Source organism: Cokeromyces recurvatus (genome assembly GCF_025118155.1).
Source record: "Cokeromyces recurvatus strain NRRL 2243 chromosome Unknown BX663scaffold_51, whole genome shotgun sequence".
Classification (NCBI taxonomy): Eukaryota; Fungi; Mucoromycota; class Mucoromycetes; order Mucorales; family Mucoraceae; genus Cokeromyces; species Cokeromyces recurvatus.
The window spans coordinates 77,488-100,862 of record NW_026251437.1 but is presented as its reverse complement, the minus strand read 5'-3'; the positions used below and the strand labels follow the sequence as shown (position 1 = coordinate 100,862).

Genomic DNA, 23,375 nt, shown 5'->3' with positions numbered 1-23,375 from the left:
ATCTCCTCTGCTGCTGCTGCTACTGCTGCTGCTGCTGTTAAACAACTCCGCGTTTATTGGTAAATTATTTGGAAAAGAGGAGGAGGAGGAGGAGAGTGTTCATAACATTGTGTTTCCCTTTATTATTATTATTATTAAAGCAATGTGGAATAAAGGGAAAGGCACAATTCGTTTGGCCATTTTAGCCTTTATACAAATATTGGGTATAATATCATTTTGTAAAGGTTTTTTTCCCTATAAAATATATCTTTCAGGCCATTCCACAAAGGCTGATCAACCTTTACTCTTTAGCAATTTGCATAATGAATATAAACCTGAATTTGACCGACTTGTGTTTATACTAATTGATGCACTTAGAAAGTAAACATCTAAAAGAGAGATAACTTGAGCAAAAAAAAAAAAAAAATATCAAGAGTTCTCTCTTTTCTTTCTTTTAATACTAACTTTTTATTTTTAATGTGTATTTATTTCCATTAGTGATTTCTTGTTTGGAAATAACTCCAATTTTGAATTTGTGAATAAGTAAGTGTTTATAATAGATTATCAATGAAAAGTTTCATCTTACATCTTTTTATTTCGAAAAAAAAAGTCAAATAAAACAAGGTTTTGCTTATCCTTTTACGGCAAAGGCTACAGCACCTACCGTTACTCTTCCTCGTATTAAAGCAATTACAACTGGTACAGTTCCTAATTTCTTGGACGCTATTTTGAATATTGCAGAAAGTGATACCAGTTCATCACTTCAAAACCATGATAATTGGATTTATCAATTTAAACGTAATAGTAATAATAATAATAAAACAATCCATTTCTTTGGAGATGATACTTGGATAAGACTTTTCCCCGACTTGTTTGATAAAAAGGATGGCACAACTTCATTTTTTGTATCAGTAAAGTCTTATAAATACATATATGAAGAGAAGAGATATATTTACTTTTTCTTTTCTTTTGTAGGATACAACTGAAGTTGATCTCAATGTGACTCGACATATTGATATAGATTTGGTACAAAATGATTGGGATGCTATAGTATTCCATTACTTGGGTTTAGACCATATAGGGCATTTAGGTGGGCCCAAAAGTCCATTGATGAAACCAAAACAGAAAGAAATGGATCAAGCTATTGAACGTATATATGATATCATTGCTAAGCAAGATAGTGAAAGAAGCAAGAAAGGCGGTGATGCAAAGGGAGGCACCTTAATTGTTATTTGTGGTGATCATGGCATGAATGAGGTAAAATCAAATCAGATACAAAAGGCGTGTACAAAGTGTATTAAAATTAAAATGATTAGAAAGGCAATCATGGTGGCTCTTCTATAGGTGAAACGTCTGCAGTAAAGTTTATTTTCCTTTTTACACGAAAATCCTAAAGTCTATTTATTTATTCATTTATTCTCTTTTTTAGGGGCTTGTCTTCTTGAGTCCAGCTTTTGAAGCACAACCACTCAAATATCAATGGGAATTAGAAAGATCAAGAACATTGGGATTTCCTATTGTCGATCAAATCGATTTAGTTCCTACCTTGGCTACCTTATTTTCTTTCCCTATACCTAAAAACAATCTTGGAAAGATTATTCTAGAACTTTACCAACCTCATCAACAAGGTAACAAAAAAAAAAAAAGAAAAAAAAAAAAGAAAACTATATATGTGTATATAATAAACTTATTTATAATCAAACATATTATATCAAAGACGTATCTCATATTCTTCGAGGACTTCAGTTAAATGCTTTTCAACTAGCTCAATTATTGACTAAATTAATGCCAGAAGTTTCAAAATATATAACAGAACCTCACCTCTATACTCATGAAACCAACCCTAATTCTCCTGGATTTTACTATGCAAAAGCAATTGATTTACATCAAACTTATCTTCAAACGGCTTTTAATAACGGAAAAGAAGAAATCGGGAAAAGGGCGATTTATTCATATTATAAGGTAAAAGATAGTTAATAATAATAATAAAATGGAGTTTAATTCACCTATATATAGTTTATTGATATTGCACAATCCAAGTTGGTTAATACAGCAAGTGATTATAGTTTAAAATTAATGCTAGTAGGTGTTACTTTAATTTGTATCAGTGCAGTTCAATGCATTTTATGGGTTAAAGAAACCTATTCAATCACATCTACTGATCTTTGGGACGTTCGTAAATACTTTTCTATCATTGCTTTCATTACCTATTCTATGAGTATGTTTGCAAGTAGTTTTGTAGAGAAAGAGCATGCCACTTGGTACTATTTGTTACAGACAATGATTTTAATATCTATTGCTCACAGGTATTTATATAAGATAATAGTACAGTTGAATAATAGACTCATGATTATCTTGAAGCCTACGTCTACCACACCAAAAGTTAAAGGATAAAATGTATCTAGTTGGCTTCGGATTCGTTTATTTGATGTTAACACGTATAGCAATGGCATGGAATGATAGTATCACCTTTGAAAAGTTATTACATTCTAAATTACAATGGCATTTGATGGCTATTACATTGGCAGTCGCTTCTATCTCTGGTATCAGACTCTTATTTAAATTAAAGGATAACTTGACAATCGATGTCAATCAAACAACACATATTATCCAGACCATTATCAAGGCGTTTTTGGCTTTCATTCTCCTTTTCACTTCAGCTTTAGTCTTCATTTATAAGATGAGAGGACATGAAGATATACCGAATGTGTATCGATTTTTATTAAAATGGGAACTTGTTCAATCACTTGATCAAGTAGAATTAGGAAGACTTATCTTTAATTATGGAGGTGCTGGATTATTTGTTCTATATTGTTTATTTTATGTCATCAAAAGAGCTGCCAAAATGAAGTTTGAAAAAGAAGAAGAGCCAAAAGGTATCTAAATAGAATAAGTGTGTGTGTGTTTTGCTTTATTCTAAGCCCCTCCCCCTTTTCTTTTTGATAGAATATAAAACAAAAATCATTTTAGAATTATTATTACATTTGGTAACCCCCTTTTTAGTGCTCTTGAGTGGATCACACAATGCATTTTTGTATTGTCTATTTAATCTGCAATTTCAGTTATTATTGATATGGCAAGACTACGTAGCTGACAAGGGACCTATTCCTGTTTGGTTCATGAGTGTGATAACTGTATTTCAAAGTCACGCCTCTTTCTTTATAACAGGTCATCATAATTCGATTGCTTCCTTTGATTTAAGTAATGCTTATGTTGGTGTACAGAAGTATGATACGATTCTTATTGGTTTTCTTACCTTCTTTTCCAATTGGTCAGGCAGTATTTGGTGGGCCATAGCAGGATGGGTGTTGACGGAGAAGACAGCTAAATCGTGGTCAACTTATCTTTTAACACATTCAACTCTCTTTAGTCTTGTTCTTACCTTTTTATCTATCTCCGTTACTGTTTTAAGAGAACATTTATTTATCTGGACTGTATTTTCTCCTAAATATTTATATCAAGTCGCCTGGACCTGTCTCTTTCATTGGTTTATACAGCTTATTCTCGGCTCACTTTTTACTCAATTTATCTTTAAATGGTGAGATCAATAGAATAAATAAATAAAGATAGAGAGAGGGAGAGAAGTTTATTACATCCTGACATTAAAGTTTTTTGATCTATTGAAAAAGAATAAGAAAAAAAAAAGAAAAAAAAACATCTGTGTATAATATATTTGTATACATATACATGTATACACATACATACATACACACATATACATGTAAAGATAGACTAGAGTGGAGTAATAACAACAACAACAAAAAGAGGGGGCTATATGAATGATAATGCATGTATTTTGTTTTATTATTAATAATTATGCACTAAAAATAAAAATAAAAAATGAAACGTTATATACATGAGTAAATCCATTATTTTTTTTTACAGAAAGTTTCTTTGTTCCTTTTTTTTTTTTTGGACCGTTAATGTGACTTTTTTTTATTTTTATTTCGATTTAACTCCTCAGGGCCATCACGGCATAAACGTTCAGTTCGAAAATGGCGTGTACGAGCATCGGATCGAGAGAATTGTTTTGAACAACAAGGGCAGACATAAGGTTTATCACCAGTATGAATTCGTTTATGTCGTATAGCATCGTATTTACGTGAAAACATGGTTTGACAATAATTGCAAGGGAAGATTTTTTCTTGATGAAGACGATGATGATGATAACGATTATGATAGCATCTTTTATTTATCGTCGTTGTCTTATTCTTTTTTTTCTTTTTATTTGTAGGACATGATTTAAAAGAAGAAGAAGAAGGAGAAGGAGGAGTTGAGATGGTAGGAGATGAATTGATATCTTCGTATTTCAATAATCGATGCTCGTCTGGTGGTAAAGAGATTGTTTGTGCTAAAAAAGAGGAGGAGGAGGATAATTGCTGTTGCTGTTGGTTATAGAGTATTTGACGTTGAAACTCAGAGGTAGTATTATTCAGATAAGAACACAATATATGGTTATTACGTAAAGAGGTGGGGTTAATTGTAAAGTAATCAATCATGGTTGTATCGTTCAATTGATAGGGTGTAACGAAAGAGGCAGCAGAAGAAGAAGAAGAAGAAGAAAAAGAAGAAGGCGACATTAAATGATCAAAGTAGTCCATTTCAGTCGAATAAGGTGTATAAAAACTGGGTGAAGATGTCAAAGAACTTGATTCATGATTGTAAAGTATTGAATTATCCGCGATCATAGGCGTATTACTATTTTCGAGATAATAGTCATCTACTGGAAGCTCTGTCATGATATTATTTTCAATTTGTGAAGGATATACTGAAAGGTAGCTATCCATGGTATTGAATTGATAATCAAAAGAAGTATTGAAATATGGATATTCCATTCTTAAATATAAAAATAATAATAATAATAATAATAAAAGAAGAGAAAGTTAAAAGAAGTAGAAGAGAGAGAGAAAGGAAGAAGAAGGAAAGGAAACAGTTTATTTTAAATAAGATTTGAGGTAAAAACTTAAAAAGTGTACAGGAAATAAGGAGACTTATTTTAAGTTTATTATTGAAATATTTGTCAATTTAGAAAGAGCATGTTTACTATTAAATAACCATCCAGTCAGCGTGTAACTAAATGGCTATCATGCAAATATTTCCTTTACACGATATGTATTTGTACTTGTATTTGTTTTCATTCCTAAAAAGAAAGAATGAAAAAAAGGTTATAAACAGGTAGAATTATACTATTTGAAATAAAGAAAATAGACTTGATTTCCAAGTATAACATATATATCTATAAAAAAAAAAAAAAAAAAAAAAAAAAAAAAAAAAAGATGTATATGATGATATATTAAAATGAAAAAAAAAAGAAGAGAAGGTCTCGTATAAAGAAAGTGCATAATCTATACAGAGAAAGAGGGCATAAAGGAATCTTGTTATTCTTTTTTATACACGTTCTTTATATACATGCGATGCAAAACCCAAGTCAAAATGATTATTAAAATAGTCATAATTTTGTCCTTTACGAAAAAGAGAAAAGAAAGGTCAACTATTGAAGCATATTCAACTCGCTAATAATAATATATAAAATGAATTTCTTTCTACTCTATATTCATTAAATTACGTCTAGACCTTTTTTTTTTTTTTTTTGATCCAAGTAAAGCTTAATTAAATTAAACTCATTTAGGTATGAATAAGGCTAGAACATTGAGTTATTAATCAAACTTTATATTTGTATAAAAGATTTGATATATTACATAAAAACCTTAATGACTCTATACTCACATCGATCGATTTCAACATTAAACCAAGTTTCCAAATGCTGATAAGTATAAAGTTTTTCTTTTTTCTCTTTTTTATATATAAATAAACTAATATAGATTGACCAAAGTAGATTACTACTATATATCATAAGAACGTATCAAGTAAATATATAATAACCATTCACTTGGAAATAATATAAGAGACAGTTTCATCACTAGCCAATGAATTCTTGAATAGAATAATAATAATAAAATATATAAATATTCATAAGTATATATCTCTATAACTATTGTATTTATACATGTGAAATTTATTCACTGATATTTTTATTAAGTAAAAAAAAAATTATTTAATTGTAGCATGACTAGTACAGAATGATTTATACTTGTGAGTATTAGTTATTTGGCTTTATTTCAATAATAAGAATGAAAATATAATAATAATAATAATAAAATAGGTCATATTATACATGTATATAACTATGTATGTAAGCATAGTATACAGGTATATTATAATGTATTAGATAGATTGGTTTTTTTTTTTTTTTTCTTTTCTTTTCTTTTGCCCTGAATATTTAGCGGAGTTTTAATAAGGTGTATTATCATTCGAGTTGTTATGAAATTGAGACCATTGTAGCATACAGTCTTCAATACCAAATTTTGCATGGTGAAAATAAAAAGAAATTGAAAGATCCTCAAGACTTGGAACCATGATAGAAGAAATAGGAGGAAGCTTTAATTTACCTTTTTGTTTTAAATCTTGTTTTTGAGGCACGATAACGGTAATAGGATCATCTTCTCTTTGTTGCTGCTCTTCTTCTGCTTCTTCTTCTTCCCTTCTAGAAAACTCTTGTTTCTCCCTTTGTTGTCGTTCTATTATGGAATCAATGTATAAATAATTATTTATAAAAGGAAAAAAAAATTGTATCAAGTACCGAATTCTTTTTGTTTTTGCTGTAATAACTTTTTTCTTTTATTATCCTTTGCTCTTCTATTTTGAAACCTATACATATTTTATTTTATTTTTTAACAAAAAGTTGATTTTATATACGCGTCTATAATTTACCAGAAATGAACATTCCTTGCTCCCATTTCTACTTCTTTAGCTATTCTTTGTTTATGTTCATTTGTAGGGTTTGGATTTTGTCTGTAATAACTTTCAAGAATAGCTGTTTCTTCTTTTGAAGTACGCATCCTTCTTCTTGCTTTTGTACTGAGGGATTTTATATCAATTGAAATTTGTTGTTGTTCCATGATAGAAAGTGCTAAAGTAGAAAAAAAAACAACAAAAGAACTAAAAAGAATAATAAATAAATCATAATTTAAATATTTATTTTGATACATGTTCTTTTTTTTGTGATAAATTATGATAAAACACTACTAATCAAATTTTATGCTAAGTTTATAAAAGACTTTGTGTGAAACAATAACTTGGCAAGGAAAGGAACTTCATCCATATTGCCTAATTTCATATCGTTTTGAAGGGCTATTCCCCCCCCTCTCCCCTGTATTATTATTATTAACATGAAATGGAATTAAATACATCAGGAAGAACGTTTCATAGCTTGGCAGCAGATAGTATTCATACTTGAACAAATTTTTTCTTAGCAATGCTAATTCTAGGCATCTTCTGAGAAACAAATTTTGTACACTATCAAGAAAGTGTAAGCAGGAAAAAGAAAAAAAAAAAAAGAGAGAGACAGAGAGAGAGACTCTTTTATTTAAATATCAGTGACTTTTGTTCTATTGTTGAGAAACAAAGGTTCTTGAAAACTCTACTCTTTTAAAATTGATAAATAAAGGTCAGCCATTATAAGTTAATTGTATGATAACTAATAGTGATGTCCTGGAAATAGTCATTGCATATCCTAAATGGTATATATTCATTGCTGTTTATTGATCTGTGTTTCAACTGTTTAAGAGAATATGGAGTCCTTACAATATTAGACTCACTATTTCTTTTAACTGTATTCATTCAAGATAGAGTCATATTTGAAGTAATATTTGTTCCATTTGGATCCTTATTTTATTTACCTTTTTTAATGTTAAAACTTTTATATCTATTATCATTCTGAAGAGGTTTTTTTTTTTTTTTTTTTTTTTTTTTTTTTTTTTTCTCATGGCATGACTTTTTGTGCTCCATACTATACTCATTTAAAATAACAATACGTTAATAAAAATAAAGCTAAAATAAAAAAAAATAAAAAAAAAATTTTTTTTCCTTCTATGATGGTAGTTTGCATAATTTACATAATATTTTGTAAAACTGGGGCTTTGGATTTGAGGATTTGTTGAATCAATAATGTATTCAATACATATTTAAATGAATGGGTGTTTATTAGTCAAATATACACTTCTGCAGGTAAATACATGAGGAAAAAAAAAAAAAAAAAAGAGGTGGCAAATCGCTTAAAAAAAGTATAGAGACGGCTAGCCCTTAAAATACTTTGTCTAATGTAGCCAGATACCATATGCTAAACAAATCCTCTTAATTGGGCTGTCAAAATAGAGTTTTAGGTAACAATAGCCTATAAAACAAGTTTCGTTGTATTTAGCCTTAATTCCAAGTCATATAGAATTAAGTGATATCTATTTTAACGTACAAATACTGTTATAATATGTATTTATTAAGTGCTTTATATCATGAATTGTAGCTATCTAATTGGAGGATAGATTAACAGCTATAATAAATTTATATTTTAGTCTATTCACTTTTACTTAGCATTTTTGTGTATTATTAATACATTTTATATGTGTTCTAGCCTTCATGTCTAAATATAGATTATCCAGACATAAGGTACTAATAAATGTATATAGTAGCTTCCCTCAAATAATACAAAGACGCATCATTTCCAAGTATAATACTGGATCGATTTATACAAGAACAATAATTATCGGAATAGTATCTAACTGAACCAAGCTATATATCCTGGACATTTTTTTAATTAGGCAAGGATAAATACAATTTATATTGTTTTCAGTAGATGCTGTGTATCAGAAACTAAGCCCTTAATTACTTACATAATACAACTCAACAAATCGCATCTTAAATAACGATATTTGAATTTGTATACAGAGACTCTTTGATTCATAATAAAATAAATAAATATTATGAAAGGTGAAATGAGAATTATGTTTTAAACTAGCATTGAATAGTCAGTAACTGATTAACCACTTGTAGTCTTTTTTTTTTCTAGCTTTTTTTTCTAGCTTTTTTTTTTTTTTTTTTTTTTTTTCATATTAATTCGTCTCACTACTTTTTCATTCATCTCAATCTGAAGTTAAAATACTGTTAGTTATAATAAACTTTGCTACTGAAACTGATTTCACTTTTTATTCTTTTTTTTTTTTATTTTTTTTTTTCTCAGTAAAAAATGGGAGCAACAGATAGTAAACTTGCTTTTAGAAAAAATGTATTTCGATTATTCGAAGACAAAGTAAATAAATTAAACAAGTAAAATATTTTTTATATCTACTTTATTTGTTTTGCCAAAAAGAGCAATAATAATACTTTTTTTTTCTTTTGTCAAGAATATTGCAACAAGTGAAAATGAATATTGGGAATTGGTATATATGCATGTTTTAGTAATAATTCAAGAAGAGACTAATATTATAGAATTCAGTTTTGGACTTTACCTGAATCTGCTGATGATATCTTTTCTTTGATTGGCGCAAGTGACATTCGAAAAACTCGAGATTCAGCTAGAAATAATCTTGAAGTGTTAATTGATAAAGTAAAACATACTAGACTTCAACTTAATTAAAGAAAGAAAAAATAACCTCTCTCTCTCTCTTCTTATTTTATTTCTTTCTATCTTTCTTTCTTTTTTTTTTAGCTTATGGATAAGATGCAGGCTATATTAAAAGCTCAAAACTTTCCTTCCGAACAACATTCAATTAACCATCTTTTGAATTGCTGTCGTGTTTTAACACGTATTATGCCATTTATTTTTGAAAGTCTAGAGTGCTCAGAATGGGAAGAGAGTTTCTTTTGGACTCCCAGACAAGTAGAGAAAGATAAAAAGGATCCTGAAGATAAAGTAGAGTATGAGACATTACCTTGTCGTGGTGAACTACTTTTAACTTGTAATTTACTTGTTCTTTTTTTTTTTATTATTATGATGTATTATTATTATTGATGGTTTTATTTATTTTTATTTTTATTTTTTTTTATTCTTTTACCTTATAATAGTTACTATTCAAGCGTTGTTTTTAGCTGGGTTTACAATTCCAATTTCATTAGCTACGAAAGAATCTAAAATTAACTATGTCATTTGGGAAAATGGTGTGGGTTCAACAATGTCTATTGGTAGTTTTAAAGATAATGAAGCGAATCGTACAGAAGTATTAAGACTTTTAGTCGTCCTTTTATCTAAATCCATGTATCTTTCACCATCTCAACTTTTGACAAAAGAAGACTTATGGCTTAAATGTGTCGCTGCTAATAAACAGTTGGAACGTAAAGCAATTTTGGTTATGCTTTGTAGCTTTTTAAATACGGTCTGTAATTATGACCCTATAGGCTGGGTACCCTATCATCATGTCATCTCAACAGGACCTAATAAGGAACAACTTGTGACTTTGTGTTTGACGGCTTTGTTAATCCTACTTGATTATCGTTCACCACAACAAGCCGATCTAATGCGCCAACATGACCAACAGCAAAGTACGGTTGAAGTATGGACTTTAGGAGATCCAGATGCAATTCCAAAAGCATGTGTAGAAATAGAAGCATTTACACCTACAGATCAGCAACAACAACAAGCTCATTATCATCATCATTCAGATAATGTATTCCGACTTTATATTTCTAAACTGCATAGATCTCAAGATTTTGAGTTTCTTATGGATGGCATTTATCGATTGCTTGTAAATCCTATGACAGCTATTAACACCTATTTACCTGGTTCAACAAAACGTACAGATTGTTTTGTTAATGTTATGATGCTATGTTGGAAATTAATTGAAACCAACTCGGTAATTTTATTTTCCCAAAAAAAAAAAGATGGTCTATATTCTAATCATTTATTAAGTAGAGATTTACAAGCTATCTTTTCGAAACTGATCGTTCATTAGATTTAACAATTACTTTAATTTTCCATGCTATGGATAACAAAGACAAGATAGCACAAGCTGGTTTAGTACGTATGTGTATCTTTATGCTTCAAACGTTATCATCCAACAAAGACTATTGTACAAAATTAAATAAACCATTTACAACACATTCATCACTTCCAGCGAGTATTCGTGTCTATGCATTCAATGGTACTTATGCAGACTTTTTAATTATCGTAAGTTAGGATATAAATTATATACATATAATGTGTGTATAATGTGTGTAAATTCTTTTTTTTTTCATCCTTTAGTCTATCTTCACTCTAATTGCTACTACACATGGTCAACTGTCTACTTTATATCCAGCTCTCTTATTGACCATTTCAAATATATCATCTTATTTAACCAATTTAAATGTCACGACAGCTAACAAATTGATTACCTTATTTCATTCCATGTCTTCACCTTCATTCTTATTTACTGAGGAAAACAATTATCAACTTACAATGTATCTTTTGGAAATCTTTAATAACATAATTAATCATCAGTATGCAGAAAATTCCAACCTTATCTATGCCATTGTTTTACATCATGATTATTTTGAAAAATTAAATGCATTGACCTTTGAAGATGCTATGAAGGAAGTAGAAAGGATAAGAGCATTAAGAGCTAAAAAGAGTTTAGAAGAAAATAATTCGACACAAGAAGAGGAGAGCGAGAATAGAGTAGAAGAAGAAGAGTCGAGCTCTACAGGGGATGAACCTACTTTTTCATCTGCTGTAAACGACCATGAATCTGAAGAGACTAAAACAGATCAGTTATCGTTAGATAAAGGGACTCCAACTGAAGACAAGGAACCCTTATCATCTACTACAACAACAACAATAGAACATGAAAATCCTTCTACGAATACTCATTCAAGTGTGACCTTGAATGAAGAATCCAACCATGATCCTCTTGTTTCATCTACACACCATGGGTTTACACCTTCAGAGGCATGGATGGCCTATTGGAAATCCAAATTACCTTTAGCTACCATCATGGCCATGTTGGAACAATTAGTACCTCAAGTAGAAGAGAAATGCAGTATTCATCATGTTGATTTAGAAGAATTGATGCACTTTATTCAATCTATTCAGTTGGAGAATTTACCGGAAGAAGGCAGGTCTATCTTTATTCGTAAATTTCAATGGGGGGAGGCATTGGTGATTTGGTTCCGTAGTATGATGTGGGGACAGAGTTATGTTTCATCCATGCATCATCATGGTGCCTGGAATGGTACACATATCAAATTATTTCAAATTAAAGAAGAGTAAAAAAAAAAAAAAAAAAAAAAAAAAAAAAAAAAAAAAAAAAAAAAGGAAAAGAATATGTCCATTTTATTATTATTATTAAATAAATAATTTTTTTTTTTATTATTATTACTATTATCATTACTCTCTCCAAGTATATTTAATATAACTATGCTTTTCAGGAATAACGACCATGGAAGTGTAATCAGACTTGGGGACACCCTTTCCTTCTTCCAATTCAAAATCAAATAAACGAATCATAGTTGCAATAAGGGTCTTGATTTGTAAATAACCAAACTGTTCACCAATGCAACGATGACGTCCAGCGCCAAAGGGCAAGAAAGGATTTTTAGACGAGACACCGACGACGCCAAAGCCATAGTCCATATGAGCGTCATCGCCAGCCTCTAATGTATATACAGGATCATCTTGATCGACCCAACGCATCGGATTAAAAGTGAGTGGATGATGATAGTAGGTAGGATCAATTTGAGTGACACCTGGGACGGCACAGAGGTAATGACCTTTAGGGATATCATGACCTGTCTTTTCAAACGTCACTTTATCTGCAACGACCTTACGCATCATTTGAAAGATAGGGGGGTGAAGACGTAAGGTCTCTCGAACACAATTCTCTAATAACGTTAGTTCCTTGAGGTTTTCAAATGTAAGTTCAGCTTGAAGTGAACCCAATTTTTGTATCTGTTCTTCACGTAAGGCACGAATGAGATCAGGACGTGCTGCAAGTTCCAAGAGGGCCCAAGCCGTCGTGGTAGCTGAGGTATGTTGTCCACCAAATAGGATAGCGATCATCATACCAGCGATATGATGATCAGGGACAGATTGTCCATCCTTATAGGTTGCATCCATTAAAGCTTGAAGTAAATCTGAATTACCATGATCGTTCTCTTGTTTCCTACGTTGAATGATGCTTGAATAAAGTTCTGCCATCTTCTTACATGCTCTATCACGCTTACGATAAGAAGGTAAAGGAAGATTTGGGAAAATGAAATTGATAGGTTTAAAGCCCTGGTCGAGGTCATAGTAAAGTTTAGCGACACTACCGTCTAGATTCGCACGAATCTCTTTACCCATCAAGCAACGTGATGCAGTACAGATGATTAATGAACCAAATGTTTCATAGACATCAAATACCCCTGAGGGCTTTTTAAAATCCTTGAAAAACTCTTTGACCTCTTCAACAATCATTGGCACATGCTGACGGAAACATTCTGAATTTAAACCCGTCTTGAGAAACCTTAAAAAAAAAGAGAGAGAAATGTATATTTATAATTAGATATATGTACTATTATAGTTTTATATTTAAATGTATATTTACCTTTTTTGCTCTAAAAAGACACTATGAGGAGCATCATAAACTACTTCAGGACCAAATACATACTTTGTCATATGATTATAAGCTTCAGCGGCAGAAGATAAATTTTGTTTTGAATTAAATACAAATTGATTTCCATCTGCACCTAAAAGTACAGTAACACGTCTACCCACCATATAAAATGTAAATACGTCACCATATTTCTTTTGACAGTTTTGTAAAAATTGAATAGGGTTTCTATAATAATAAAGAGAGAGAGAGAGAGAGAGAGAGACAGGTTTTAATTTATATTTCACACACATTTTAACCCCACACAATTATATTAAATAAACTTACACTCCGAATTCAACAGCATTTCCCATGAATGGTAACCATGAAAACACAACTGGAGGTGCTTTCGGATCCTTCTTTCCATACTAAAAAAATAAATAAATACAATAAATAAATACAATAAATAAATAAACACAATCCTATATTTCTTTTTCTTTTTCCCTGATTTTACCAATTGATTTAAAATATTATAAATGATAGATAACCCGAAGGCTAAAAGAGTATAAATAACAAGCGTAGATAAAGGAGGAAGTGAAGAAGCCAAGGTCGAGATGATAGCCATTCTAATTAAATTAAAAGGAAAGGAAAGGAAAAAGAAAGAAAGGAAATTTTACAATGTTTTATTATAAAAAAGAAGGAAAGATAAGAAAAAATTCCAGTCACTCTGTACAACAATAAAACGGGTCTTATTGCAGAAGAATTATTTTATGGTTCGATTCTATTTATTTTTATTCAAATCGAAAGGGGTCTATTGATTCATATTCTAATGATTTTTTAATATAAAAGCACATATATCTAATTTAATATTTATATATATATATATATATATAAAGAGGAGGATAAGCTTTCTTTTTAGTTTAATTCTATACATTCTATAACTTACGCTTTACTGTCTAAAACATCTTTTTGATAAGCAAGTGTTACATTATGATCGTCAAATCGAAACCACTGCCATTGTATGAGTGAGTAAATGAAATAGATATGAATATATACTTGTACAAACCTCATTTCTATGCTTGGCATACATTGTATAATGTCCTGTATCCATTTTACCTTGATGATTTATAACCGAAAATAATGTATATATATTATCTCTATGGTAATAATTAGTAGTCAAGTATACTATTCTGTGTGCATTTGTTTTTTTTTTTTTTTTTTTTTTTTTTTTTTACCTATCTTTTTCTTACTACTTGTATAAGGAGTTAAATCTAATTCTATTGGAAATTTAATCTTTGTTTCAATTTTACTTGAGGAAGATGAACCATGTTCAAAACGCTATGTGGGATATAGATTTATCAATTTTTACTGTATGTATAATAGACGTTAGAGGAATGGGTTACCTTGAATTGAATACTTAGTACAGGAGGTATACGTTTAATAGATAATTGTTTAGTTGCTTCCTATTTAAATATGACATTAGTTCATTATATATATTTATATATATAAATATGTATATTACCTGAAAAGTATTACCACATTTACTACAACTATATTCATTAGGGCCTAATCTTTCAGGCTGTGTATATCTAAATCATGATATTAGTGTTTAGACTTTTTTTTTTTTTTTTTTTTTTTTCTACCGAGTATATATATTTACCTATCTAAACAATCTAATAATGTATTTCCTTGTCCTTTACCTCGTAAAAGAGATGATTCTTCATCACTCAACCTTCTACCATCTATATTTCCTCCTAATAATTTCCCATTCATACTTTTTTTCTTTTTATTCGTTTCCATTGGCCTTAATCCTAAACTGATATCTAACATGGGATCACAGGTGGTTGTCACATTTCTACATCGAAGACAAGTCACATTCGATTGTAATAAGCCAGCAAAGGTCTTGTGGATGATACAATTGCAATTCGACAGCTTTTGGCCTTCACAACCTGCATGAATATTATTCAGGGCACTGATAAAGAACTCATGAGCATCTTGTTGTGCATAACCTGCTAATTCTTTCAAACTCATCCACATCGATTGAAGGAAACGACAAGGTCCATAAGGCTTCTTATCATCCGAATAAAACTAGAAATAAATAAACACCAAAAAATTTAGATTTTTTTTTTTTTTGTATTTCTGTATTTTCAGCAAACATGCTCTCTGTTCCATCTCGTATATCCATATTTATTTATTTACCTGTGCAAATAAATCATCCATTTCACAACACATACAAAATTGTTTCTGACAATATTTAGGATTATGTCGATCACTTAAAAAATAGGCCTTTAATAAAGGATTATGTACAAGACTTTGTAAGATGACATTCATAAAGCAAGTATTGCCCATATTACATAAGCCACGAATACCCTGACAAGATGAAATAGATGAATTATTGACAAGTGTCTTGATTTCTTCGTTGCTAGGCTCCCATTTTATACATTGTTTCTTTCTTTTTGATTCTATATATAAAAAAAAAAGCTTATTTAGTTGAAACAAAACTATTTTTTTTTGTCTATTTCAAAAAAAAAAAGTAAATGTACTTGAACTCAATTTGGTTTTGATCACTTTTTCATCAATCTCAACATCATATATATAATCATTGCATTCGTTACAAAATAATGTATGTCTATCAAAATCCATAGCTATATGAAAATAATATTAAAATGAGAGGCATTTTAATATACTTGTTTTCCTAAATAAAAGGACTACCAAAGGTATGATTCTTTTCTTTTAAATGATCTTTTAAATGGCCTTTACGCAAACAACCCATGAAGACACAATGCAAACAAGCATGAAGTCTTGATAAAGGATCCATACAAGTAGTACACTGAGGCATAGGAAGCTATTTACATTTTTTTTTTATATTCAAGTTGAATAATGATAATAATAATAACGTATTATTATGTATGAATCTATACCTCGTCAAGTTTTCTCTTTTTACTACTATTGGGTTGATGTCTTTGCTTTCGACTTTTATGCCATAAAATAGAATATTGAATCAAGATACGATAATTTTCCAAAACATCATTATTGGGATCTTCTCGAATTTGAGTTTTTAGTTGGACAAGATGAGGACATGCCCCGGATTGAATGAGTGAATGTGGACCATAAAACTCGGGAGGATTATTAGTTGCATAAATGACATCGTAAATTGTTTTTTGTTCTATACAAGATGAAGGTGAAGGCGGTGATAATGGTGATAATGGTGATCCTGGTGGTTGTTGTGACATCATGATCAATGAATATATTATTATTATTATTAATAATTATAATAATAATAATAATAATAATAATAATTATAAAAAAAAAAAAAAAAAAAAAAAAAATCGATGAGTGTCAAGAACAAATTATTGGTTACACGGAGAATTTATATAATGATAATAGGATTTACGTGGGTGCGTGTAGTATTAAAACAAAAAAAAAAAGGAAAAAAAAAAAGAGTACTACATGCACTATGTTTAGAGCATTTTTTGACATAGCAACTCGAACACTATTCAATTTTTATTTGTATAATAGAAAAAAAAAGAAAAAAAAAAGGGAACAGACGATATTTGAATCATGGGATATCTTTAGATATTTATTAAAATAGATCATTCATAACAAAAATAAAAATAAAAATAAAGACGATACTATAATGCTTCAATCATTATGGTTTGTCGCATATTCAAATAAACAATAGCTTTTCGTATTCAAGACACAAAGCATTCGATTTCAACATTACCAAACTACTATTTTAGGGATGTTTTTTTGGATAAAATTTCAACAAGACTCCCCCCCTTTTTTTTTTCTCTCTCTCTTTTAGTAAAACCATCATATGCTTGTGACGTACTTGATAATATTGTATTTTATACGTGAACAATAACAAAAGTTAAAGAAAGTAAAAAAGATACCTAAAGAAAGATGGACAACAAAGTAACGTATGGGTGTATAACAAGAAATAGAACCTAGCTTGAAACTATCTTGCAGTAATAAAATAATAATAATAATAATAATAAAGAAAAAAAAAAAGAGTCCCTTGATCGGATACAAAGAGTCACGTTTTTTTAATTGATTTACTACTCTGTTGTGTTCCTCGTACACACCCCCATTTTCATATTAACTCTTGTTTTTTCTTTTCCTCTTTTCCTCTTTTCTTCTTCTTTTCTTATAAAAACAAAAAAAAACCCTGATAGCAAAAGAGTTTATTCTTGTGTGTGTGTGATTAAAAAAGTAACTTGCGATATAGAAAAAATACTAATTTTATTCAAAAAAAAAAGAAAAGAAAACATAAAGAAAAATGGACAGAAATCCTGTTTTGCAACAAGGCATGTATAAGATTAAAAGGGAGATACGGATATGTGTGCGTGTATGATATATATATTAATATATATTATTTTATGCAGCTTTGCATACATTTAACAACAACACTAACACGAACACGAATACGAACAACAATAATCCTACTAATAAATTGACAACAGTAGATCATTCAGGCTTTCTAGATGGACTTGAGTTTAGTCATCTTTATCAACAACCCTCTCAAGCTAGTCATGCATTATTAAATCAACAAAATCTATATAATAATGGATATTATCAACCCACCAATTACATGTATTCTCCCCAAAGATATAATAGTAATCAAAGTAGTCCAGATTCGCCTCAATCCACTCCTGTTTATATACCATCTACGTCATCGAATTCTATGATGCATTATTATTCTCAACAACAGCATTTACAACAATTACAACAACCCCACAATCATTTATTACAGACGATAAAGACAGAGCATATACAGACAGGAGGTAGTAGTATTCAAAAAAAGAAACAAACAAAGACGAAAAGGAAAAGACAGGCAAAGATAATCGATCCTAATGCACCACCCAAGCCAAAAAGAAAGACAGGATTGAATAAACCCTTAATCCTTAGTCCTCCTCTTTCCAAGCTTATGGATGGAGAAAGAGAAGTAAAGATAATAACTAAACTAAAGAAGGAGAGGACAACTAAAAAAAAAAAAAAAAAAAAAGATAATAATGTGTATACTTTCATATAGCTTTCAAGACCTGAATTAGTTCAAAGACTGTGGAAGTACATTAAATCAAATAATCTTCAGGATCCTTCTGATAGAAGATTTATTCTTTGTGATGAAAAGCTTAAAAAAATATTTGATCAGGATCGAATTAATAGCTTTGGCATGAATAAAGATTTATCTGCTCATTTAACAAAGAAAGAAGACGTTACTGTTATAAAGCAAGAAGAAGCAGAAGAAGCAGCAGCAGCAGCAGCAGCGGTAGCAGTCATGATTCATCCAAAAGAAGATGACTTTTTATTAAATTTATAAAACCTCCCTAACACCTTGTCTCTCCTCTCCCCTCTCCTTTTTTTTTTCTCTCCTTCTCTCTCCTTTAACGTATATTATTATTATCATCATTATTATTATTAAAAAAAAAAAATTGAAATAATTTCATATACACACATGTATATATCGTTTTATATCACGTGAATGTTAGACGTCATTATTTGGCAGGACGTAATAAATGATTAATTTTATATGCAATACCATTTGTTGCTTCAACAACATGCTTCATATCAACTTGGGCATGTCCATTCAAGACGACTTTATGAGATAAATAATGATATTTGACTTGAATCGTTTGATGATCTAATAAAGTCGGAAGGACATGGCGTGATGGTAATTCAGACGGTAAAAGCCTTTCATGAGGAACAATATGATTTCTTAGGAATTCATCAAGGTTATCGTGTCCATACAAGAGTCTGAACTCTTGAAAGGCACTATTGATAGGACAAAAGATAGTATAAAGTGTTTTATCATGGGTTGAATTTATTAATTGAAGGACATCATCTACTTGAGTAAGGACATCCATAAAAGTAGATAAAGCAGGATCAGGAGCCAACTTGTCAAATAAAGATTGACGTTGACTTGTTTGTAGATAACTAGAACTCATTGACTCGTATAAGAATGTTTGACTTGTAGTTGTCATAATCAATAAAGAATATAAGAAGAATAACTTGATTATTAGCATATTATACTTGTGAAAATCAAAAAAAAAAAAAAAAAAAAAAAAAAAATAATAATAACAATAACAACAACAAAATAATTGCGGTATTTATTTATCTCTCTTTTGATTGGATAAAAATATCTGATACAGTACAACCTAAACTTTGTAATCGTGTTTGAAGTTTGCATTCCGGAAAACCCTTTTTTACGAAGGAATTGCCCATAACAATTAGTGAAAAAAAAGGGGGGGGAGGAGAGAGTGAGAGAGTAAGTGAGTGAGTGAGTGAGTGAGTGAATGAGTGAGAGAGAAATGAATTTATATTTATTTTCCTTTTTTTTTTCTTTCTCTTTTCTTCTTCTTTTTTTTTTAAAAAAAAAATAGAATAGAAAATGAATCCAAATAAAGAAAATATAGATACAAGACTTGAAATGATGAATCAGCTTAAAACATTCTTAGTGACAGCGCCAGAAGAACAAGAGAACAAGACGATTCAAACCTTTGATTTATCATCTACTGGAGAATCAATTAGCTGTATTAAATGGAATGATACATTCTTTATTACAGGTACAGATATCATTCGTTGTCTTCTCTTTCGATTCACCGCCTTTGGTAGACCTATCAAGAATATTAAAAAGTTTGAAGAAGGTATCTTTAGTGATCTCAGAAATCTTAAACCAGGTACAGATGCTATCTTGGAGGAACCTAAATCGATATTTTTGGATCTCTTATTTAAACATAATTGTATCAGAACTCAAAAGAAACAAAAGGTCTTTTATTGGTATTCGGTTCCTCATGATCGCTTATTTTTGGATGCCCTTGAAAGGGATTTAAAGCGTGAAAGGTTGGGTATAGAGCCTACCTCGATAGCGATTGCTTATCCTGCTGATATCATCTCCTTGGATACAACTCAGGCTATGTTGGATGAATTCCGTAAGGCGATGCTATCTCAATTAGATTATCCCCTATCTCTTGTCCATACAAAGGAAAAGAAAAGAGATCATGACGATATTCAAAAAATCATTTCATCTACTCTCTTTGGTCCTTCTTCTCTCTTTAAAGGCTCTCCTTCTTATAAACAACGTAGACATCGTGTAACTACTTTACAACAACAACAACAACAAACAATCATTCATAACAAAAAGAAATCATTCACTTTAAAAGAAAAATCATGTATCACCTCAAAGGGGGCATCCGAATCGAGTGAATCTTATCGGCTTTTTGAATGTCCTATCCCTTCTTGTCGTAAAGTCTTTAAACGCTTAGAACATATGAAACGTCATTTAAGAACTCATACGTTGGAGAGACCTTATTTGTGTGACTTGTGTGGTAAACGGTTTTCACGGTCCGATAATTTGGCTCAACATAAGAAGACTCATATCAAGTCATCCACAAAATCAAATTGTCGTAAACAACAACAACGCAGCACTAAATTATTAAAGCGTCGTCTTTATCATCTTCGTCATACGAAAAAGCGTGTTAGTACTACACATGATGCAGCAACAGTAGCAGCAGTATCCAATATCAAAAGGTCTCGACAACAAGAAGATCCTTCCAAAATGAAGCAAATCCTTTTATCTCCTACTATTCTCAAGTTTGAAGAAAAAGAAGAAAAAGAAAAAGGAGGAGGAATATCAGATTTAGTTTATAAAATAGAAGAACAAGAGCCAACGGATATAAGCTTAGTAAATGAACTATTAGTACCATCTGAATGGAATACAATGGTTCATGAACCATCTCCTCTTTATAATATGATTCAACTTCCTTATTCTTCTACTACAGATTCTTCCTGTTTAACTTCTCCTATCATTCCTTCTATTCATTTCTTAATGACTCCACTCTCTCATAGTGTCATCCATAGTCCCATCATGATGCATTCTGATGATGAATATTATCATTACTCTGACCAAAGCCCTACCATGACTCCAACGGATGCTTTACTCTATTATCATTAATCATAGATATGAATATATGTATTTAGTTTATTTATTTATTTATTTATTTAAAAAATTAAAATATATATATATATATAAATATATATATTCGTATATACATACATGTATACATATTTATACATGTATGTATAACATGCTGCTCTATTATTATCATGATCATGATTTATGATTTCCATAATTTTCTAAGTTTGGTAGTAACAGGATATCCAAAGGTTTCCATTTCTTCTAATAACATGTGGAATCTTGGATCATTCTCATAAGCTAATTTACGTGCTAATGTCAAATAACATTTTTCAGGTGGAGCAATGTCATATCCTTTCATTTCTTCAAGGTATTCAAACGCATCATCATAATCACGTCCTGTACATGCTAACCGAATCATATTTGAATAGGTTTCTAAATTAGGTTTGATATCTGCCTTCTTCATTTCACCAATGACGACTAAACCCATTGACTTCATATGAGTCGTGATACATGCCTCAAGGACTGCATTATAGGTATCTACATCAGGGGTTACGCCTAATCGTTTGGCTTCACGATAGGTCGCTACTGTTCTTTCAATGTCCTTTGCATCTGCACAGGCTGCAACAACGACATTAAAGGCCGTTATATCTACCGTCTTCTTTTGTCGTCGGATTTCTTCCAAGATATAATAAGCTGTATCAATATCATTTACATTACCTTGAAGCTGTTGTCGAATGGGTAGGGTAGCTCGCATGGAAGGTGCAATGCCTGAGGCACGCATGATATCTAATACATTAAACGCACTCTTAAGATCTTTCTTGACTATGAAGGCCTCCATCAGAGGTGTAAAATAATGTTCCTTATAAGTATAACCATTCGTACTTAATTGTCGAATAACATCTGTAGCAAGTTGTGTATCCCCCTTCTTAGAAGCCACTCGAAGAACCTCCAAGAGGCTTCCCTCATCTAATCGTATGAAATGCTGAATCACTTTATTCCAACAGTAATTAACTAGTTTTTCATCATCACATTGTGTTGCCAGACGAAGCACGTTTATGTAAATCTTGGGTTGGCTTTCAACAGCCAAATCAAGTTTCTCTGCCTCCGTGAGTAAATCGAATGTAGCTTTACTATCCAGGACTTGTGCACAGCCTTGAATCAGTGTTGCATAGATGGCCAAATTAGGTTCCATCTTTTTCTCTTTCATTTGATCAAAGAGATCTAAAGCTGCTTCAATTTCATTTGCGTTACATAGCCCTTTTAAAATATAGTGATAGGAATTATATGTTAATTGAATATTATGTTCTATAATTTCTTCTTTTAGTTCCAAGAGTTTCTTTAATCTTCCTGTTTTGGCATAAGCCTTCCATAAAAAAAAGAAAAGAAAAAGGAGATATTTTAATACATTTAGACATACATACACACTTTTTTTTTTTTTTTTGGTAATTTATTTACCTCCAAGAAAATATTATAACTGTCAATATTAGGTTCAAGTCCATCGTCTAGCATCTTTTTAAATTCTCTTTCAGCTCTTTGAAATTCTTTATTCATACTCAAGGCCGCCATCAAGGCATTGTACGTATTATGATCAAATTTAATCTTGAGTTGTTTGATTTCATCAACAATCTCTAGCACGTTTTTAAGAGTCTTTGCTGGATTTCTTCGATTTCGAAGTTGTACATTGAGGCGAAGATTATAAGAGGAAATGGGAGAGGTTGGATGGTTATGCACGACGAGATTTTTTATTACATTAGTAGAGTTATTTCGTATGAATTCTATATATATAAAAAAAAGAGAGAGAGAGGTTAATCAAGACAGATCTATAATGTATATATTTGTATACATATATGGGTTTATATGTTGGAGAGGAATGTATGAGGGAGGAGGAGGGAGGTTTTGTCATTGATGAGAGGGAGGAAAGATCTTACGTTTGTTTATGTCCCTAAGGATAAACTCTCTTGTTTTTTGTGCTCGTGATGCAACTTGCAAGCTTGATGTTATAAATCTATTCATAATTATTTCTTCACCAAGAAAAGCTAGGGGAAAGATTAGGTTGCAGAAATGCTAGGGGTGGGGTTAAAATAGGACTTCCAAAAAAAAAAAAA

General features: G+C 30.5%; 11 protein-coding genes across 11 annotated transcripts; 5 read left to right on the top strand and 6 right to left on the bottom strand.

The window, feature by feature from the left end:
* The first annotated feature begins 116 nt into the window (after nucleotides 1-116).
* Nucleotides 117-3,580, top strand: BX663DRAFT_527373 (alkaline-phosphatase-like protein). The gene is made up of 10 exons (XM_051530033.1): nucleotides 117-360; nucleotides 478-522; nucleotides 590-890; nucleotides 955-1,236; nucleotides 1,296-1,337; nucleotides 1,409-1,607; nucleotides 1,697-1,941; nucleotides 1,996-2,285; nucleotides 2,341-2,855; nucleotides 2,926-3,580. The coding sequence occupies exons 1-10, from the start codon at nucleotides 143-145 to the stop codon at nucleotides 3,519-3,521; spliced, it is 2,733 nt and encodes a 910-aa protein (XP_051377719.1). The 5' UTR covers nucleotides 117-142; the 3' UTR covers nucleotides 3,522-3,580.
* Nucleotides 3,581-3,947: 367 nt separating this feature from the next.
* Nucleotides 3,948-4,121, bottom strand: BX663DRAFT_405212 (uncharacterized protein; the record flags this gene model as incomplete). Its single annotated transcript, XM_051522249.1, has 1 exon — nucleotides 3,948-4,121. A coding segment is annotated over one exon (174 nt), but the record flags the coding sequence as incomplete, so codon positions are not given.
* Nucleotides 4,122-6,217: 2,096 nt separating this feature from the next.
* On the bottom strand, nucleotides 6,218-7,141 carry BX663DRAFT_527363 (uncharacterized protein; the record flags this gene model as incomplete). The annotated part of the gene is made up of 3 exons (XM_051530032.1): nucleotides 6,218-6,687; nucleotides 6,751-6,978; nucleotides 7,116-7,141. 3 exons carry the CDS (start codon nucleotides 7,139-7,141, stop codon nucleotides 6,612-6,614), a joined length of 330 nt encoding a protein of 109 aa, XP_051377717.1. The 3' UTR covers nucleotides 6,218-6,611.
* A 1,819-nt stretch (nucleotides 7,142-8,960) lies between these two features.
* Nucleotides 8,961-9,903, top strand: BX663DRAFT_297502 (high-temperature-induced dauer-formation protein-domain-containing protein). The gene is made up of 4 exons (XM_051522029.1): nucleotides 8,961-9,121; nucleotides 9,216-9,251; nucleotides 9,308-9,418; nucleotides 9,521-9,903. The coding sequence occupies exons 1-4, from the start codon at nucleotides 9,059-9,061 to the stop codon at nucleotides 9,821-9,823; spliced, it is 513 nt and encodes a 170-aa protein (XP_051377716.1). The 5' UTR covers nucleotides 8,961-9,058; the 3' UTR covers nucleotides 9,824-9,903.
* BX663DRAFT_297530 (high-temperature-induced dauer-formation protein-domain-containing protein) lies at nucleotides 9,598-12,067 on the top strand. Its single transcript, XM_051522030.1, has 4 exons — nucleotides 9,598-9,724; nucleotides 9,877-10,661; nucleotides 10,721-10,975; nucleotides 11,051-12,067. Exons 2-4 carry the CDS (start codon nucleotides 9,984-9,986, stop codon nucleotides 12,053-12,055), a joined length of 1,938 nt encoding a protein of 645 aa, XP_051377715.1. The 5' UTR covers nucleotides 9,598-9,724; nucleotides 9,877-9,983; the 3' UTR covers nucleotides 12,056-12,067.
* A 25-nt stretch (nucleotides 12,068-12,092) lies between these two features.
* On the bottom strand, nucleotides 12,093-14,052 carry BX663DRAFT_527356 (lanosterol 14-alpha demethylase). The gene is made up of 4 exons (XM_051530031.1): nucleotides 13,870-14,052; nucleotides 13,704-13,783; nucleotides 13,371-13,604; nucleotides 12,093-13,289 (listed from the first exon to the last, which is right to left on the bottom strand). Exons 1-4 carry the CDS (start codon nucleotides 13,978-13,980, stop codon nucleotides 12,173-12,175), a joined length of 1,542 nt encoding a protein of 513 aa, XP_051377714.1. The 5' UTR covers nucleotides 13,981-14,052; the 3' UTR covers nucleotides 12,093-12,172.
* BX663DRAFT_527351 (uncharacterized protein) lies at nucleotides 13,961-16,591 on the bottom strand (the record flags this gene model as incomplete). Its single annotated transcript, XM_051530030.1, has 11 exons — nucleotides 13,961-14,213; nucleotides 14,302-14,366; nucleotides 14,422-14,510; nucleotides 14,591-14,693; nucleotides 14,759-14,818; nucleotides 14,878-14,944; nucleotides 15,016-15,443; nucleotides 15,555-15,817; nucleotides 15,899-16,000; nucleotides 16,116-16,200; nucleotides 16,277-16,591. 11 exons carry the CDS (start codon nucleotides 16,589-16,591, stop codon nucleotides 14,147-14,149), a joined length of 1,644 nt encoding a protein of 547 aa, XP_051377713.1. The 3' UTR covers nucleotides 13,961-14,146.
* An 884-nt stretch (nucleotides 16,592-17,475) lies between these two features.
* On the top strand, nucleotides 17,476-18,688 carry BX663DRAFT_527346 (SWIB/MDM2 domain-containing protein). The gene is made up of 2 exons (XM_051530029.1): nucleotides 17,476-18,300; nucleotides 18,388-18,688. Exons 1-2 carry the CDS (start codon nucleotides 17,947-17,949, stop codon nucleotides 18,673-18,675), a joined length of 642 nt encoding a protein of 213 aa, XP_051377712.1. The 5' UTR covers nucleotides 17,476-17,946; the 3' UTR covers nucleotides 18,676-18,688.
* Nucleotides 18,689-18,771: 83 nt separating this feature from the next.
* On the bottom strand, nucleotides 18,772-19,402 carry BX663DRAFT_527343 (FAS1 domain-containing protein). Its single transcript, XM_051530028.1, has one exon. It carries the CDS (start codon nucleotides 19,376-19,378, stop codon nucleotides 18,851-18,853), a length of 528 nt encoding a protein of 175 aa, XP_051377711.1. The 5' UTR covers nucleotides 19,379-19,402; the 3' UTR covers nucleotides 18,772-18,850.
* Nucleotides 19,403-19,667: 265 nt separating this feature from the next.
* BX663DRAFT_527342 (STE like transcription factor-domain-containing protein) lies at nucleotides 19,668-21,324 on the top strand. Its single transcript, XM_051530027.1, has one exon. It carries the CDS (start codon nucleotides 19,744-19,746, stop codon nucleotides 21,304-21,306), a length of 1,563 nt encoding a protein of 520 aa, XP_051377710.1. The 5' UTR covers nucleotides 19,668-19,743; the 3' UTR covers nucleotides 21,307-21,324.
* A 117-nt stretch (nucleotides 21,325-21,441) lies between these two features.
* On the bottom strand, nucleotides 21,442-23,308 carry BX663DRAFT_481323 (uncharacterized protein). The gene is made up of 3 exons (XM_051524361.1): nucleotides 23,199-23,308; nucleotides 22,726-23,045; nucleotides 21,442-22,633 (listed from the first exon to the last, which is right to left on the bottom strand). The coding sequence occupies exons 1-3, from the start codon at nucleotides 23,281-23,283 to the stop codon at nucleotides 21,470-21,472; spliced, it is 1,569 nt and encodes a 522-aa protein (XP_051377709.1). The 5' UTR covers nucleotides 23,284-23,308; the 3' UTR covers nucleotides 21,442-21,469.
* Nucleotides 23,309-23,375: the final 67 nt, after the last annotated feature.